Source organism: Sus scrofa, chromosome 7 (assembly GCF_000003025.6).
Source record: "Sus scrofa isolate TJ Tabasco breed Duroc chromosome 7, Sscrofa11.1, whole genome shotgun sequence".
In the NCBI taxonomy this organism is placed as follows: Eukaryota; Metazoa; Chordata; class Mammalia; order Artiodactyla; family Suidae; genus Sus; species Sus scrofa.
Genome location: NC_010449.5, coordinates 117,530,255 through 117,548,920, shown reverse-complemented (window position 1 = coordinate 117,548,920; position 18,666 = coordinate 117,530,255). Strand labels below are relative to the sequence as shown.

The 18,666-nt window shown below is 39.6% G+C and overlaps 1 protein-coding gene across 5 annotated transcripts in view; it reads left to right on the top strand.

Moving 5' to 3' along the window:
- ATG2B (autophagy related 2B) overlaps positions 1-18,666 on the top strand; it is an 80,354-nt gene that overhangs the window by 37,731 nt on the left and 23,957 nt on the right. For all 5 annotated transcript variants that reach the window (XM_021098162.1, XM_021098163.1, XM_013978411.2 and 2 more), the window contains 14 exon segments: positions 3,459-3,616; positions 4,254-4,426; positions 4,880-5,030; positions 6,967-7,166; positions 7,326-7,406; positions 8,597-8,703; positions 8,865-8,957; positions 9,549-9,619; positions 9,999-10,075; positions 10,610-10,780; positions 12,633-12,774; positions 13,007-13,209; positions 13,945-14,171; positions 16,682-16,790. In XM_021098162.1, coding sequence (XP_020953821.1) covers positions 3,459-3,616; positions 4,254-4,426; positions 4,880-5,030; positions 6,967-7,166; positions 7,326-7,406; positions 8,597-8,703; positions 8,865-8,957; positions 9,549-9,619; positions 9,999-10,075; positions 10,610-10,780; positions 12,633-12,774; positions 13,007-13,209; positions 13,945-14,171; positions 16,682-16,790 — 1,963 coding nt within the window.

Here is an 18,666-nt window from a genome sequence, read left to right as displayed (position 1 = left end):
GGGCTGCACCATGGCATATGGAAGTTCCCAGGTTAGGGGTCCAGCTGGAGCTGTAGCTATTGCCCTACACCACAGCCACAGCAACACAAGATCTAAGCCACCTCTGTGACCTACACCATAGCTCATGGCAAAGCCGGATCCTTAACCCACTGAGTGAGGCCAGGGATCGAACCTGTGTCCTCCGGATACTAGTCAGGTTCGTTTCCACTGAGCTACAACAGGAACTCCAAGGATCCATTTTGTCACTACTGTGGCTCAGGTTTGATCTCTGCCCTGGGAGCTTCTGTATGCCATGGGTGCAGCCAACAAAAAGCAATGAATGCAGAACCCTTTCAGGTTTGTAAGGTTTTTTTTCACTTCAGTCTATATACTGAAAAGCCGTGAGTTAGCACAATATTGAATTAAACTATGCTTACATTTACAGCTGGGATGAGCAGCTATGAGGCCAAACATAATTGACCCTTGGTGGGTCAGGTGGGCTGGAGAGTTGTCTACCAGCAGCAAGCAGTTAGCATATGGGGGAACCTGGTCAGCATGGCAGGTGGGGTAGCTTAAATCAGGGAACTCGGGGGTATCCATTCATCTGGGGAACTGGTTAAACGGCGGTTGCTTAAGAGAGTTTCTGTTCTCTCTTCCCCTGCCCACTTGTCTGTCTCTGAAACCCCTAGAATTACATAGCTACTGTAGTGGTCTCCGCCCTGTGGCTCAGGTAAATCACATATATAAGTTACTCCATGTGTGAATTACTTGCACCTTATTTGGCTTTGTGTATTTTTTTGTTTTAAAAATGTTCAAACGCATAGAAAAGTTGCAAGGACAATACAAAGAGCTTTTTTCCCTGAACCATTTGAGAGTAAGTTGCTAACTTGATTGTCCCTTGAGCAATTGAGTATGTATTTCTCACCAACAGGAACATTCTTCTGTGTAATCATAATTCAGCCATCAAAATAAGAAAATTAATATTTTATATAACCATCTAATCCTCAGACCCCATTCAAGTTTTGCTAAATGTTTCATAATACACTTTATTATATATAACATTTAAAAATATTTTTTTCTGAGCAGGAATTATAAATGACTCTGCCTTCCTTAAATATCTTCTGGTTTTGGGGGGGTTTCCTTTTTTTTTTTTTTTTTTTTTTTGCTTTTTAGGGCCGCACCCTTGGTGTATGGAAGTTCCCAGGTTAGGGGTCAAATCGAAGCTATAGCTGCTGGCCTACACCACAGCCACAGCCACACGGATCCAAACCACATCCACAACCTACCCCACCACTTACGGCAACACCATGTCCTTACACTAAGTGAGGCCAGAGATCAAACCCACGTGTTTGTGGATATTAGTCAGATTTGTTTCCACTGTGCCACAAGGGGACTCCCAAGTGTTTTCTTTCTTGATGGAAACATCATCCAATGATTTATAGTTAATGGTATCAAGACTGTGTTTAGACCAAAAATGTAAAAGGAAAACATAGTAAAATCATATGAAACTTACATTTACAGGTCATATACCATGAACTGCAGGTTTTATTTAAAGTAATAACTTTGGAGTTCTCTAGTGGCACAGTGGGTTAAGGATCTGACATTGCTACTGCAGCGGCTTGGGTCATAGCTATGGTATGGGTTCCATCCCTGGCCCCAGAATTTCCACATGCTGTGGGTACGGCCAAAAAAAAAAAAAAAAAAAAAAAAAAAAAAAAAGTGTTAGTTTCTCTTTCACCTACGAAGAGAATGGGGGTAGGGGAGTTCCTGTTGTGGCACAGTGGAAACAAATCTGAGATACAGGTTCCATCCCTGGCCTCGCTCAGTGGGTTAAGGATCCCTGCATTGTCATGAGCTGTGGTGTAGGTCGCAGACATGACTCGGATCCCGAGTTGCTGTGGCTGAGGTGTAGGCAGGCTGGTGGCTGTGCTCTGATTCAGTCTTTAGCCTGGGAACCTTCATGTGCTACAGGTGCAGCCCTAAAAAGCCAAAAAAAAAAAAAAAAAAAAAAAAAAAAAAAGAATAGGGAATAAGGTAAAAAAAAATTTGCTGAGAAAATTCATTTTATACTTTCACTGTTTGTTCATATAGGAGTTTAGGCTGCGACCTGGATATAGACTCTTGTTTCTTTGTCCTGTGAGTAACATGCCCAAGAGGTAGGGAGCCAAGTGCGGACCGCACAGTGGGGGCATCGCTGTCAGCGGGTCTGAGATGAGACGTGCCTCCGCCCTGTGTCCCTGATGGGCACCTGGTGATGCTTCCACAAGGAGACCTTTTGGGCGGGGATTGCAGTCTGTTGAGGGTGACAGTACTCAGTCCCGGTTTATACTTTCTAGGGCCTCAGAAGCTCAGGATTGACGGGGAAGTTCCTAGACAAGTGGCTTCTCACAGGCAGGGCTGGGGCCGCACTGTCGCTTGGCACCTTGAGTGGTATTCACACTAGGCTTTACGATGAGTCTGCTTTTGGCAGTCCTTCCATGTGAGTCATCCACTGGTCCTTTCACCACACCCTCAGTGCTGCTCTGTGACAGCCACTGTGCCAGGCACAGAGAGAGATGCCTGCGACGCAGGTCCCTCTCCCTCAGGGGCTGCGGTCTGGGGGCGGGACAAGAAACTGGAGTTACAGGTGCCGTGACTGCACTGTGTGTGTGTGAGGGAGGTGCTGTGGGTCCAGACCTCACAAAAACCTTCTGTGGAGGACCCTGGAAAGTCTGATTTTTCATGACATCGTAGAGGTGAGTGGTGGGGCTGGGGAGTGTCTAAGTAGTGACAAATATTTCTTTGACAGAGTAGGACGTGGTGGTAGCCTGGCTTGACATGTGTTCCCCCCAGCAGTCCCCAGTATTGACTTGGCTGTTCCTCTAGTTAGAAGGGTTTCCTCTCTTTATTCCGTGTTCTCTGTGCATTCTGCATCTCATGCAAACTTGTCGGTGAAGCTGTGCCTTCTGTTGAAGAAGGGAAAAGCAGATAAACATCCCTAGAGGAAGTGAATAAGGAGCGAGAATTGATGTGGGAGCTGAACCAGCTGTGTGACCTTGGGCCAGTCACCTAACCTTTATGAGGCAGTTTCCTCAAGGGTAAAGTGGGAGTATTAATTCTCCCTTGGCTGCCTCGTAGGATTGAGGGGCGACAGTGCCTAAGCGGTTGTAGTTTACAGAGTGCTCTCGTGTATGTGAACGGTCTTCCTGTTGTTCTTTATGGGATTCTATTTTTAATAAACTTCTTCTTTTAAAGTGTTTTTAGATGTATGTAATTTGATGCATATAACATAGAGAAACCTAGACAGATATCTATTTAGGTATCTGATGGGAAAAATTCTTTTCTCAAATGCTTTTTAAAAGAAAACTCTGTGTAAGATAATTTCCATTTTACCACTTAGAGAAATTATTATTCATGTGACTTCTTAAAGGATTAATCCTTCGTTTGCCTTCAGTTGAACTCAGAGTTCTGTATTTACTTTTCAACTTTTGTCTTTATAGGATCTTTAATGATTTGCTGCTATGGGAACCAACAGCTCCTTCACCAGTAGAGACATTTGAAAATATTTCATATGGTATTGGGCTTTCAGTAGCCAGTCAACTGATCAATACCTTCAACAAAGATAGTTTTAGTCCATTTAAATCTACTGTTCACTATGGTAATATATTTTAAATTTCTTCTGAATTAAAATGTCTGGTTTATCAATTAAGTAATAACCTCTTAAATTGGTGGATTTAAAAATGTTTCTTTGGTGTTTTCCCTTTATAACTATAGTTTATAATATCTTTTAGGAATTTATAGTATTTTCCCATTTTTAGCTGTGTATTGAGAAAGTTATCAATGGAGTGTTATTTTTATAATGATAGTATATACATTGTCTGAAGTTAAGTGGTAAAGAGGAAAACGTAGAAAGTACATTTTAGGAGTTCCTGTTGTGGCTCAGTGGTAACGAACCTGACTCGTATCCACGAGGATGTGGATTCGATCCCTGGCCTCCCTCAGTAGCTTAAGGATCTGGCTCGGATCTTGCATTGCTGTGGCTGTGGTGTAGGCAGGCAGCTTTAGCTCCAATTCTCCTCCTGGCCTGGGAACTTCCATATGCCATGGATGCAGCCCTAAAAAGCAAAAAAAAGAAAGAAAAAAGAAAGTACATTTTTATTGTCATGCCAGATTCTTTGTTAAGATAAACAGATTGTAAAATAAATAGTCTTGTTATAATGGTCAAGTTTGAATGCCATTTTATTTGAAGAAGCTGTTGGAAAGAACCATGTCATAGTGACCTTTGTGTCTTACAGATGAGGAGAGTGGGTCTGAGGAGGAGACTTTGCAGTATTTTTCTACCGTTGATCCCAACTATCGTTCCCGTAGGAAAAAAAAACTAGACTCTCAGAACAAGAACTCGCAGAGTTTTCTCTCAGTTCTTCTGAGTATTAATCATGGATTAATGGCAGTGTTTACAGATGTAAAGGTAAGGATTTACAAGTCTATAGTGGTTTTTCAAAGTGTGTCTTAATTTAAATCTACCGTGATTATACATCCAGTAATTGAGGTGGCCTGAGGTTTTTCTCAGTGACGGATGAAGCTCAGTTTTCTGAGGCGCGCCATGATGACAGCAGCTTGGAAGTTTAATTTCCACTGCACATCAAAGACAAACATTACATGGACCTTCTTTTGGAAAATGTGCTGGTTCTACTCCTGAGTGATAACTAGTAATTTATTCATTCTAATAAGGATGAAGTACAGGGATTCATTTGGCAGAAGAGGCCGAGCGCTGCTTTTCATTATTCAGCTTTCAGTAGCACCATGTTGGATGGTTCAAGATCCAGACCGCCTAACTGAACAAGGAGTCATTCTCACTTTTCTGCATTTAATTAATGACTGCTGTGTCTTTCTGATTTTTTGTTTTGTTTTGTTTTGTTAGCAAGATAGTGGAGATCTGTTGGAAAACAAACATGGTGAATTCTGGTTAGAATTCAATAGTGGTTCTCTGTTTTGCGTGACAAAATATGAAGGTTTTGATGACAAGCACTACATCTGCCTTCATTCAAGCAGTTTCAGTCTCTACCACAAAGGTAGGACAAGTGTTAAATATGTGTATTTTGTTCACATCTGCTTAAACATGTTTAAATTTTGCTTAATAAAGAGAATCCGTTGAGAACAGAACTCTTACCATAGAAATTAGTTTCTGTGGGGTATTCTGATGTCACTGGCAAAGTAATAATTATTGTAAATTAGAAGTTGATCCTGTGTTCTCCCTGCCTCACACACCTTTTTTTTTTTTTTTTTTTTTTGTCTTTTTAGGGCTGCACTCAAGGCATATGGAGGTTCCCAGGCTAGGGGTCCAGTCGGAGCTGTAGTCGCTGGCCTACACCACAGTCACAGCAACGTGGCATCCAAGCCATATCTTTGACCGACATGACAGGTCACATAGCAACCCCGGATCCTTAACTGAGCGAGGCCAGGGATCAAACCCTTGCCCTCATGGATGCTAGTTGGGTTTGCTAACCTCTGAACCACAATGAGAATGCCATTTTTTTTTTTTTAAGTGGCCACACATGAGGCATATGAAAGTTCCCAGGCCAGAGATTGAATCCGATGTGCAGTGTGACACATGTCACAGCCGTGGCAACATCGGATCCTTTAACCTATTGCACCAGGCTGGGGATCCTGGAACCCATGCCTCTGCAGCTACCTGAGCTGCTAACAGTCGATTCTTCACCTACCGCACCACGGCAGGAACTCCTCTGTGTTCTTCCCCCACCCCGCCAGGCCCCGTTCTTTTTTTGCAACAACTTTATTGAGATATAATTCACATACCATACAATTCATCCACTTAAACGATACACTTCAGTGGTTTTTGGTATCTCACAGAGTTGTGCAGGCATCGTCACAGTCAACTTTAGAACATTTTCATCATCCCCAAAAGAAAGTCTACACCCTTTAGCTATAAATCCTCACAGCCCTCCAATCCCCACTAGCCCTAAGAAACCACTTACTAATCTACTCTGTCTCTATGAATTTGCCTTTTCAAGGCCATTTCATATAAATGGAATCATTAGGGTTCCAGTCATTAATCATCAGAGAAATGAGGACTCTCTGTTGTGTCCCAGCAGAAGCAAATCCGACTGTGAACCATGAGGTTTTGGGTTCAATCCCTGGCGTTGCCATGAGCTGTGGTGTAGGTCGCAGACACAGCTCAGATCCTGCATTGCTGTGGTGTAGGCCGGCAGCTGTAGCTCCAGTTTGACCCCTAGCCTGGGGACCTCCATATGCCATGGATGCGGCCCTAAAAAGCAAAAAACATAATAAAGAAAAATAAATGGAATCATACAATAAAATGTCTTTTGTGACTGGCATCTTTCATTTGGCACAGTGTTTTCAAGATTCATCCAGATGTGTTAGTGTTCATTCCTTTTTATTGCCAAGTAATATTTCATTTTATGGATATACTATATATATTTTTATCCATTGATCCGTCGATGGGCTTTACAGTCTTTATTCTTTCTTAAGTGGTATTTCCTTTGGGTAACAAATACAGAATTTACTTTTCTTTTTTTTGACCAAGCCCATGGCACATAGAAGTTCCTGGGCCAAGGATCAAACCCCCACCACAGCAGTGCCTGAGCCACTGCAGTGACAATGCCCAGTCCTCAGCTCCTGCACCACAAGAGAACTCCAGAATTTACGATTCTTTGAGCACATTCCCTCTGTTACTTTGTGACTAGAAATGAGATACTTGCATATCCTTAATGTTTATCAGATTTTCCCATTTGAATATAAGGTTCCTAGCATTTAAAGTCTCATTTTTTTTTTAACTTGGGTAGTCAGTCATACTGACGTTAGTGGAGAAGAATGGATGATTAATATCAAGCTGGCTCTCGGTCGTTTTGCCTCCAGGGCTATGTTATAGTCAGTGGAAACACATGGGTTTTTGTTTTGAGTTATAGAAGTTCATGAATTAATTTCAGATAATCACCTTGTTCTGTTTTCACCCCATTGTGGATACAGGCATAGTGGATGGAGCAGTTCCTTCTACAGAAACACGACTGCCCAGTTCAACCCGCCCACACTGGCTGGAACCTACTATTTATTCCTCTGAAGAAGACGGCCTCAGTAGAGCCACTTCGGATGCTGTGGGAGGGGACCCACTGAATATGCTCTCAGTGGCAGTTAAAATATTATCTGATAAATCAGAATCCAATACAAAGGTTTGTGTTTCATACCATTAAGTATTTGCTGCTGATATGATTACTAGCTAATGAAAATAATTGCATAAATACATTATTTTCTTAGAAAAACTTCCAGGTTTTAAACTAGAGGTTTATGTAGGCGATAAACGTAATTCTTCTTCGTGTTGCTTTGTGTAGGAATTTCTCATTGCTGTAGGACTGAAAGGAGCCACTCTCCAGCATAGAATGCTTCCTTCTGGCCTTAGCTGGCATGAGCAGGTAAGAGAGATGTTGTGTACGTGTTGGTTTATTTTTTACTTTGTGTTAATATATAAGGTACATATTGAAAGGTTCACAGATCATAAATGTTGAGCGCTCATCGAATTTTCGTGAAGTGACTACTCCTGCATCAAGACGACTACTGATGTTAGGAGATAGAACATTGTCACCAACCCAGAATGTAGTTGATTTTTTTTTTTTAACCTTAAAATCTGGTTCTAAATATCTCAAAGATAGCATTGTCTTTTATGCCATTAAAGGGAAAAGACCTATAAGAGTGCCTGGGATAGAGGAGAATAACTGTGTTGACTTGTATCTATATATTCTTTATAAGCGCACATATCCTTTAAGTGCCATAATTTCAAAATTATTCCAGAGGCCAACAATGTATTTTGAGGCATTTATAAGGATTTTTAATTAATTTTTAGTGTAACAACTGTATTTGGTTAATTACATTTTTAAAGAGGAAACTTTCAGTAAGAAGTTAACTGTTCTTTATGTGAGAAAGAAAACTAATGCGCTATGATTCTTGTTCATTTTCTTTAGAAAGAGGAACCTTTTCTTTGTACTTGGAAAATAATAATTATTTTAAACTTGAATGTTGTCAGAAACATCCTGAAACATAAAATATCTATATAGAGTGGGAGTAGAGAGATGCTTAGTCACGTGGCTGGATGTAAGGGAGAGATTTAGTCTAAGCTTTTTATTTAGATAGAGTTTTAGGAGGATGGGTATTAGTGAGAAGGGCTGATTTTCAGACTGAGCTGGCTATAAATTGAGGAAAAAGAACTTCTTCCAACAATGGATTTTATAGAGGACCAGATGGAGAGTTTTAAAGTCTTTATCAACATTTGTTTTCTTATTTTTTTTCAAAATAATTATTCCAAGCAAAGTAATATTGAAAGTCTATTATACATACTTTATTAGTTTCATAGAATATGATTTTTCCAAGATCTCTGTAGCATTGCAATTGTTGGGAAGGCCTCTTCATTTCAAATTCTAGTTTGGCAAATACTTTTTGAAACGAATTCCTTCAAAGTGATTTTTTTTTTTTTATTTAGCATTATGATTTTCCACTAAATGGTTCATTTTTTTTGTAAGCTGTTTTATTTTATGTTGGTATTAAGAATATCCTATCACAACTTTTTTTTTCTTCTAAAGCAGGGCATTTTATATTTTTGTGATTATAGATTTTACACTTCTTGAATATTGCTGACGAGCCTGTTCTGGGATACAGTCCTCCAGCTTCATTTACCACCTTCCATGTGCATCTCTGGGGCTGTGCCCTTGACTATAGGTTAGTTCACAAATGGAGCAAAATAAAGTTTTACTCCTTAAAATAGGTACTAAGTTCTGAAGAAAAGATATGATTGAGCAGAGTTAAAGTTCAGAATGCTCTTTAGAGGGAGTGTCTTTCGTTGCTGCAGGCTGACATTCTCTTGTTTTTTGGGGTATTAGGCCTCTTTATCTACCGATCCGATCCCTTCTCACTGTTGAAACATTCAGCGTTTCGAGTAGTGTTGCCTTGGATAAATCGTCTTCCACTCTCAGGTACCCAGTCAGCATCACTGTCTACCCAAATGCTGTGCAAAACGTTCGGAGACGTTTCTCTAAAGTCTTTGCTGAAAGTCTCAGTCTTTGTTAAAATCAGTGTTCTTCTCCTGTCATGTTCCTTCTGCAGATTTTCAGCTTTTCCTCTCAGGTGGTTCCTATTTCTTCAGTTATTTACTGTGTTTCATTTTTAGAGAGGAGACTAATTCTTGAGATCGTTAGTTTACTTTTTAAAACATTTATGTATAAACTTCCCATAATACCTGATACACTTTATTTGGCTGATTTAGACCTTGTGAATTTGGGCATCTGTTAAAACTGTTGAAACTTTAGAATTAATTTGAGCAGATGATTTAATCTCATTCTTTACACCATTTAAATATTTCTAGTACTTGTAAACAGGGAGTTTTAAAGAAATATTGGTGACATTTCTAAATTAGAAACTGCATATGACTTTGATTTTGGTAATATATTAGAAAGAATGATATAACTCAATTATACCATCTTTATAATAATTATATTGAGATCATGTCGCATATACTTGAGGTTAATTTTTTAGATTGTGATTTTATCTTTCTTTTTTCCCCCCAGAATAATCTTGGATGAAGCTGCTTTACATCTTTCTGACAAGTGTAATACTGTAACTATAAATCTGAATAGAGGTAAGAGTTAAAAAACAAAATCTGGGATAGAGGAATGCCCTTTTATTTTTTACATGTGAATATTTTAGGGCATTTTACCTCTAGAATAATGCTAGTGAACTAAGGACCTTATCAGTTTGAGTGTTGTAATATTAGTTTGTAATATCAATGACGTTGGTGAAATCCATCGAACTGTCTATACTCTTTAATATAAGGCAGAGTTCCTTTCTCACAAAAAATAAAATGAACTGCAGGATTTTAGTAGGATGAAACTCTGTTTCCATTATAGTGTAAGTATTTGTAGTACTACCTGTCATGAATTTTAAAGAAATGTTCGTTTTTGTTGGTTAAGCATTTTTGGAAAGTTAGACATTTTATTCATTACTTTTGAAATTTTTAGATTACGTTCGTGTGATGGATATGGGGCTTTTGGAATTAACCATAACTGCAGTAAAGTCTGATTCTGATGAAGAGCAAGTAAGTTATTAAAATAAACAGGTTTTTTTGTTTGTTTGTTTTTTGTCTTTTTAGGGCCACACCCACAGCATATGGAAGTTCCCAGGCTAGGGGTCCAGTCAGAGCTCTAGCTGACACTCCATGACGACTGCATGACCACTGCAATGCAGGATCCAAGCCACGTCTTCGGCTACGCCACAGCTCACAGCAACGCTGGATCTTAACCCACTGAGTAAGGCCAGGAATCAAACCCGAGTTGTCATGGATGCTAGTCGTGTTCGTTACTGCTGAGCCACTGTGGGAACTCCTAGACCTATTTTTTTTTAATGGAAGAGAATGAAAACATACTAAACTTACTGTGTAATTATTTTTACACTTACCTAACTTTGGTCAGAAATAGGTAAAATATTTTAAAATTAAGACTGAGCTATTATAAATACTTATTTCCTTTAGCAAGACAAATTACCATGTTTCATTTAATGTAAACTTATGCAGAAATTTTTTTCCTCTTGTTCTGGAAAACATTTTTATCCTTTTTTCCCATATCCTGTCCAGACTGAGCCACGCTTTGAGTTACACTGTTCGAGTGACGTTGTCCATATTAGAACATGCTCAGACTCTTGTGCTGCGTTAATGAATCTCATTCAGTATATTGCAAGCTATGGGGACTTACATGCGGCTAACAGGGCGGACATGAAGCCTGGAGCCCCTCAAAGAAAGATGAAGGTACAGCTGCCAACCTACTCCTCAGAACTCACTCAGCCCCACCCCATGCCAGCCACATGAGTGGCATGTTTGCGTCATTGAGGTCTGCTTGAGAGTCATAGGATGGAAGGGAACCTTTGAGCAATCATCTGTCTGTTCCTTACTTTCAGAGTGGTGGAGTCTGGAAAGGTGATTCCGTGGGCCTTTTTGGAAAACTGTTTTACTCTTTGATATTCTTTGTTTCAGGACGTTAATCTTCTCAATCAATGTACGTTTTCCCAGACTTAAATTATTTTCATGTGTCCTCAGGGAAGGAAGAAAATATTTTATCATGTGACAGCCTGTTGTATTACAAGTTGTATATAAAAGATGCTGTAAGAAGATAGACAGCAGGAATTAAGATTATTACCAAGGACTTATTTTATATAATATCATCTGTATTTGTTATCTAGCGCACCATCCAGTTTTGAGTGTACTTTCTCATATGTGATGCCTTTTACCCAGGGCGCTAGAGAGGTTAAACATGGCCATCTCTCTTTTGCAGATGAATGTGGTAAGACCCAGAGAACTTAGGTGACTTGTCCTAGTTAGTAGCAGACTCAGCAGCAATCCCCAGATATTTTGATTCTCAGTTCAGTGCTTTCTTATGGCCCCATCTGTCACCGCTCTGCCCTGTCTTGAACAATATGCAGTTTGTTTAGCATTTTCTATTTTTTCAGTGTTTTCATTCTTCTTCATGGCCTCTTCTGTGAAGAGATTTTTCGAACCGTTAGGTTAATGCAACCTCTGCTAAGGGACGGATAGGCCTTGCGTTGTCTGTCATTCAGGTTGATCTTACACCTCATTTGTGTTACACTTCTGTTTTTGTTTCCTCGCTCCTGCTACATTCTCCTTGGTAATAAAGTGATTTAATGACACACTTTCTCTCCTGTTGCTTCTTAAAAGTTATTTTAAATTATCCCTTTTTCTAATGGGATCTTTCCATTTTGGAGTCATGCTGATATTTTTTAAAGCCTGGTTTGGGTTTAATGAATCACAGTTCACTAACAAAAACGGTTAAGCATCTGTGATGGAATTGAAAGCCATGAATTACCATTTAGTAGATTTCCCCTCTTAGCTCTACCCCCTACTGTCTTTAAGTGTCTGTCTGTTCCACGAAATGAGGCTCTGACCTCCAGTGGCTTTGTCTCAGAGGGTGAAGGTCATGGCAACTATCAGATTTAAGCAGATCACACTCCCTTAGACAGATCTCCTCTCCTTCAGCTTTATTGCACTTTTTTCCACTTTCCTTCTCTACTCTTGTATTAATGTGTCAAGATTCCAGTTCACTCTGCTGGCTTTCAGATCAAAACACATTTATTCCTATTTTCCAGGAGTTGTTGGAAGTGAAAATGATGATACTAAAAACTTAAAATGAACGCAGCACATGTAACAGCTGCTGGGGGAGAATATAGAAAAATGAATATGTTCCTCTTTCTGGTTTTTTTATTTACTTACTTACTTACTTATTTATTTATTGTCTTTTTGCCTTTTTCTAGAGCCACTCCTGCGGCATATGGAGGTTCCCGGGCTAGGGGTCTAATTGGAGCTGTAGCTGCTGGCCTACACCACAGCCACAGCAATGTGGAAACTGAGCCGCATCTGCGACCTACACCACAGCTCACGGCAATGCCGGATCCTCAACCCCCTGAGCAAGGCCAGGGATCGAACTCACAACCTCGTGGTTCCTAGTTGTATTCGTTAACCACTGCACCACAACGGGAACTCTGCTGGTGTTTTTTAAATGTAGTGTATTTCTAGGACAAAATAATGTTAAGTAATTTGCTTCTTAGAGCATTTTTCAGTTGTTTTTAATGAAGTTTTTTGGCTGTAGGTAGATTCTAGTGGCCGATCATCCTCACGTGGTCCAGTACTTCCTGAAGCAGATCAGCAGATATTACGAGATTTGATGAGTGACGCTATGGAGGAGATTGATATGCAAGAAGCTGCTTCGTCTGTAAAACCACAGTCTAACGGTGAGACAGACCAGGACATTTTCTCTGGAAGCTGTGAATTTGTAGTGGAGGCTTATATTTTTTGTGTTCTTACAAATTCTTCAATAAGTAACTTATCAAAGAAAAAAACAAGCCTGAGCTTTGGTGGATGTTTTAGTCAAACAGCCCGTGTTTAGTGAGTGTCTAGTAGATAAATAATACTGGCCAGAATTGAAAATGTGCCAGAATTGAACCTTGGAATCTTTTTACCTAGGTGTTTTGGATGCGAAGTCTCAAATTCAGGAGCCGTGTTGTTCAGACCTCTTCCTGTTCCCAGATGAGAGTGGGAATGTGTCCCAGGAGCCTGGCCCCACCTATGCCTCATTCACTCACCACTTGACCAGTGATGCAATGACAGGCGCGCCCACAGAGAATGATGACTTTTGCATTCTTTTTGCACCAAAAGCAACCATTCAGGTAATAAATTGATAACAAAATTAAAGTCTTAAAATAGTATTACAATTGAATTGACCAATGGGCACCTGAAAAAGTTTCTCTGGATTTTGTAAACTGTACACTCTTCAGAATTTCTTCCTCTTGTAACTTACTGTTGATGCTTTGTAAATGTTCGAACTTGGCTCCTTTTTCTAAGTCCCTTAGAGACTTAGAAAAATGCTCTCTATTTGTAAAATCTCTGACATGGTTTCTTGAACTACAGAGATAGTATGTAGTAAGATACCTCTTCAGGGTAGTGAAATTAAACGGCAGAAAGAACTTCTGTACAGAGTTGTTACCTAAGAGTTGGGAAGGATAAGATGTACTTTGTGTGAAGGCTGATGGTTTCTTAATATATATAATTTCCATTTTAGCATCATGCTCACATTTAAAAAGCATGGTCTGGACTTAATGAATCCACAGTTCACTAAATAAAATGACTGGGCATTCAATCTGTATCTTTTTATTGGCAAACAAGTAGTAAAAGCCAAATTATAGACTGTAAAAAATTCTTATGGAGTAATTCACATAGAAGAGAGTTCATTTTCTAGTTAATAAAGCAAAACATCTTAAGTGACGATTAATGTATTTGTTATCCTACTTTATGTGTTGAAATTATTGGGAAGAATGCAAAATCAAGAAACCCCTTGGGGTACAGTGTAATTGGTGGTTTCTACTTAGATAAGAGAGTGTGTGCCGTCTGTGTCTTTGTCTTAGGAGAAGGAAGAAGAACCAGTTGTAAAAATAATGGTCGATGATGCAATCGTGATAAGAGATAATTATTTTAGTCTGCCTGTTAAGAAGACAGATACAAGCAAAGCCCCGTTACACTTTCCCATTCCTATAATTCGGTACGTGGTTAAAGAAGTCTCCCTTGTTTGGCATCTTTATGGAGGAAAAGATTTTGGAACAGCCCCTCCTACTTCTCCAGCTAAAAGTTTTATGTAAGTTAATTTCTACGTAAGTTTATTTGGTGGGCCAATATATTCTTTTCATAAAATATTACACAGAATTTATCCTTTAAATAATTCTTAATAAGTAGTATTAAAAACTGTAATTTAACTGTTCCTCTATTGAATAACTATACTCCATTGTATGGTTGATTTACAGTGCTGTGCTAATTTCTGCTGTACAGCAAAGTGATTCAGTTTTTTATACACACACACACACACACATACACACCCCCACACACACTCTTTTTAAAAAAATATTCTTTTCCGTTGTGGTTTATCATAGGACATTGAATGTAGTTCTCTGCTGAACAGTAGGGCCTTGTTTAGTCCCTTCATGTGTAATAGCTTCTACCTGCTAACCCCGGCCTCCCACTCCATCCCTACCTCAACGCACTCCCTTTGGCAACCACAAGTCTGTCCTCCTTGTCTGTGAGTCTGTTTCTGTTTCCTAGATAGGTTCATTTGTGTCATATTTTAGATTCCACATGTAAGTGTTATCCTGTGGTACTTGTCTTTCTCTTTCTGACTTCACTTAGAATGATAATCTCTAGGTCCGTCCATGTTGCTGCAAATCTTTTCTTTTTATGGCTGAGTAGTATTCCATTGTATATATGTACTATGTTTTCTTTATCCATTTGTCTGTCAATGGACATCAAAGTTGTTTCCATGTCTTGGCTATTATGAACAGTGCTGCTGTGAACATAGGGGTGTGTGTATCTTTTTAAATTATAGTTCTCTCTGGATATACACCCAGGAGTGGAATTGTTGGATCATATAGTAGTTCTGTATTACAGTTTTCTGAGGAATCCCCTTACTGTTTTCCATAGTGGCTGTACTGACTTACATTCCCACCAACAGTGTAGGAGGGTTCCCTTTTCTTCACACCTTCTCCAGCATTTGTTATTTGTATATTTATTGATGATGGCCATTCTTTTTTTTTTTGTCTTTTCTATGGCTGCACCTGATGCATATGGAGGTTCCCAGGCTAGGGGTCTAATCAGAGCTGTAGCCGCCGGCCTATACCACAGCCACAGCAGCTCGGGTTCCGAGCCGCATCTGTGATCTACACCACAGTTCACAGCAACGCTGTATCCTTAACCCACTGAGCAAGGCCAGGGATCAAACCCACAACTTCATGGTTCCTAGTCAGATTCGTTAACCACTGTGCCATGATGGGAACTCCGCAATGATGGCCATTCTTCTGGTGTGAGGTGGTACCTCATTCTGATTTGCATTTCTTTATTAATTAGCAATTTTGTGCATCTTTTTCTGTGCCTCTTGGCTGTTTGTATTTCTTCTTTTTGAGAAATGTCTATTTGGATCTTCTGCCCATTAAATGTTCCTCTTTTAATGTTAGTTTTCTATTTGAAAACTTATTTGCATTCTTTGTATTTATTTTTCTAAAATATGACTTAAGCCATTTCCATCTAGAAGAAATTTTTGGGTGCCTGCCATGTGCCAGAACCTGTGTTAGAAGCACATTCACTAAAATAAAACCCAGGCTTTGTCCCATGTTCCAAAATGGAGAAACAGTTCCATGAGCAAATGAGGGCAATGAAGTGAGGTGTGTGTTTCAGGAGGCAGGGGCCATGCCTACTCCTGAATCGCCGGTATCCAGCAGGGTACCAAGCACTGAGTTGATGCTCCTGAAGTACCTGTTAAATGAGTGCCTTATTCGATGGTTCTAGAAGAGAACTGGATAGACTAAGAGTAGTGGGGGCAAACATTCTCATTGGGGTGAGGAGGGTCAGAAAGGCTCCATGGAGTGGGAATCTTTGGTACAACATTATAATGACTTAATATGATTAAGTGCTTTTTAAAAAACTTATGTCTTTACATAATTCTTTTCTTTTTTCTTTCTGTGTGTGTGTGTGTGTGTGGGGCCACACTAGTGGCATATGGAGGCTAGGGGTCAAATCAGAGCTATAGCCGCCGGCCTACACCACAGTCATAGTAATGCTGGATCCAAGCCACGTCTGTGACCTACACCACAGCTCATGGCAATACTGGATCCTTAACCACCGAGCGAGGCTAGAGATCAAACCCGCATCTTCATGGATATTGGTTGGGTTTGTTAAACGCTAAGGCACGTGGGGAACTCCCCCCTTTTTTTTTAGTACTTCTTTTCTGTGTTAATTAGGATTTCTAGGACTTGTCCTCTGACTGTCAGGGGATTCTGAAGTAATAGGGAAGTTCTAAGGAGGTCTCATTTCTAAATCTGTCTTGTGATAGGAACACCAGCATCATAGTTAGGTTTTTCTGGGTTGTTTTAAGTATTTAGCAAGCAGATGGTTGCTGTAATGACAGTCATAAAATTTGCATTCTCAGTATCACCAAGGTGTAAAAGATGTGGTTTTGATTTATAGCATTCAAGTTATGGCAGTGTTTTGATAGTTCTATAACCTTATTTTCTCTTTTCATCTTATTTTTCTTTTCTGTTGTCATTCATTACTTTTCTTTGAGTATTACTTTAACAAAGGTTTTATTTTTTTCATTTATAGTAGCCCCCACAGCTCACCGTCTCACACGCCTACAAGACATGGACGTACTGTGGTATGCGGGGGGAAAGGAAGAAACCATGACTTTTTAATGGAAATACAGTTCAGCAAGGTAAGACCCTCTGAGGCCAGAGCATCGCCGGGGGTTCTTTGCTTAGTCTCCACCCTTCCCCCCTGTGGTCTTGGGCTGTAAGTGGAAAAGTGCAAGGGTCTTGTATCAAACTCTTACCTCTTCTCCTTTCTCAAATGTTATGAGAAGATTTAGGGTTGTTTTTTTTTTTTTTTCCTAATTGAGGCATGGTTAATTTACAGTGTTGTGTTAGTTTCAAGTACACAGCAAAGTGGTTCAGTTATATATAACATATATCTGCATATATTCTTTTTCATCTTCTTTTTATTATAGATTACAAGATACTGAGTATATAGTCCCTGTGCTATGCAGTAGGTCCTTGTTATTTACCCATTTTATATGTAGTGGCAGGTATATATTAACCCAAACTCCTCATGTATCCCCCCACTCCCATGCTGTCCCCTTTGGTAACCGTAAGTTTATTTTCTGTGTCGGTGAGTCTGTTTTGTAAATAAGTTCATTTGCATCATTTAAAATACTTCCACCTACAAATGATATCATGTGATATTTGTCTCTCTGTCTGAAGTTACTTCACTTAGTATGGTTGTCTCTAGGTCTACCCATGTTCCCTGCAAGCGGCATTATTTCATTCTGTTTTAAGGCTGAGTAATCGTCCACTGTATATATGTATCATATCTTCTGCATCCATTCCTCTGTTGAGGGACATGTAGATTTGCTTCCATGTCTTGGCTATTGTAAAATAGTGCTGCAGTGAACATTGAGTGCATGTATCTTTTTCAACTATGGTTTTCTCTAGATATATCCTAGGAGTGGGATTACTGTATTATATGGTAGCTCCATTTTTAGTTTTATAAGGAGCCTCCGTATTGTTTTCTATAGTGGCTGTACCAGTTTACATTCCCATCAACAGTCTGGTAGGGTTTTTTTTTTTTTTTTTTTTTTTTTTCCTCCACACCCTCTCCAGCATTTATTACTTGTAGACTTTTTTTTTTTTTGGTCATTTCTTGGGCCACTTCTGCAACATATGGAGGTTCCCAGGCTAGGGGTCTAATCAGAGCTGTTGCTGCAGCCTACGCCAGAGCCATAGCAACATAGGATCCTTAAACCACTGAGCAAGGCCAAGGGTCAAACCTGCAACCTCATGGTTCCTAGTCGGATTCGTTAACCACTGCACCATGACGGGAACTCCTACTTGTAGAGTTTTTGATGATGGCCATTCTGACTGGTGTGAAGTGGTACCTCATTGTAGTTTTGATTTGCATTTCTCTAATAATTAGTGATGTTGTGCATCTTTTCATGTGCCTTTTCATTGCACATCTCTGTCTTCTTTGGAGAAATGTCTGTATTTAGGTCTCCTGCCCAATTTTGATTAGGTTGTTTCTATTTTGATATTAAGCTGTATGAGCTGGTTGTGTATTTTAGAAGTTAGTCCCTTGTCGGTCACATTGTTTGCAAATATTTCTTCCAGTTCATAGGTTGTCTTTTCATTTTGTTTATGGTTACCTTTGCTGTGCAAAGGCTTTGAAGTTTAATTAAGTGCCATTCCAGGAGATGGATGCAAAAAAGTATTGTTATGATTTATGTCAAAGAGTGTTCTGCCCTTGTTTTCCTCCAGGAGTTTTATAGTATCCAGGCTTACATTTAGGTCTTTAATCCATTTTGAGTTTATTTTTGTATGTTGTGTTAGAGAATGTTTCAAGTTCATTCTTTTACACGTAGTTCTTTGGTTTCCCATCACCACTTGTTGAAGAGATTGTTTTTCCCCATTGTATGTTCTTGCCCCCTTTGTCATGGATTAATTGAGCGTAAGTGTGTGGGTTTATTTCTGGGCTATACTGTTCCATTGATGTAAATTTCTGTTTTGTGCCAGTACCATTCTGGCACAGGATTGCTCTGG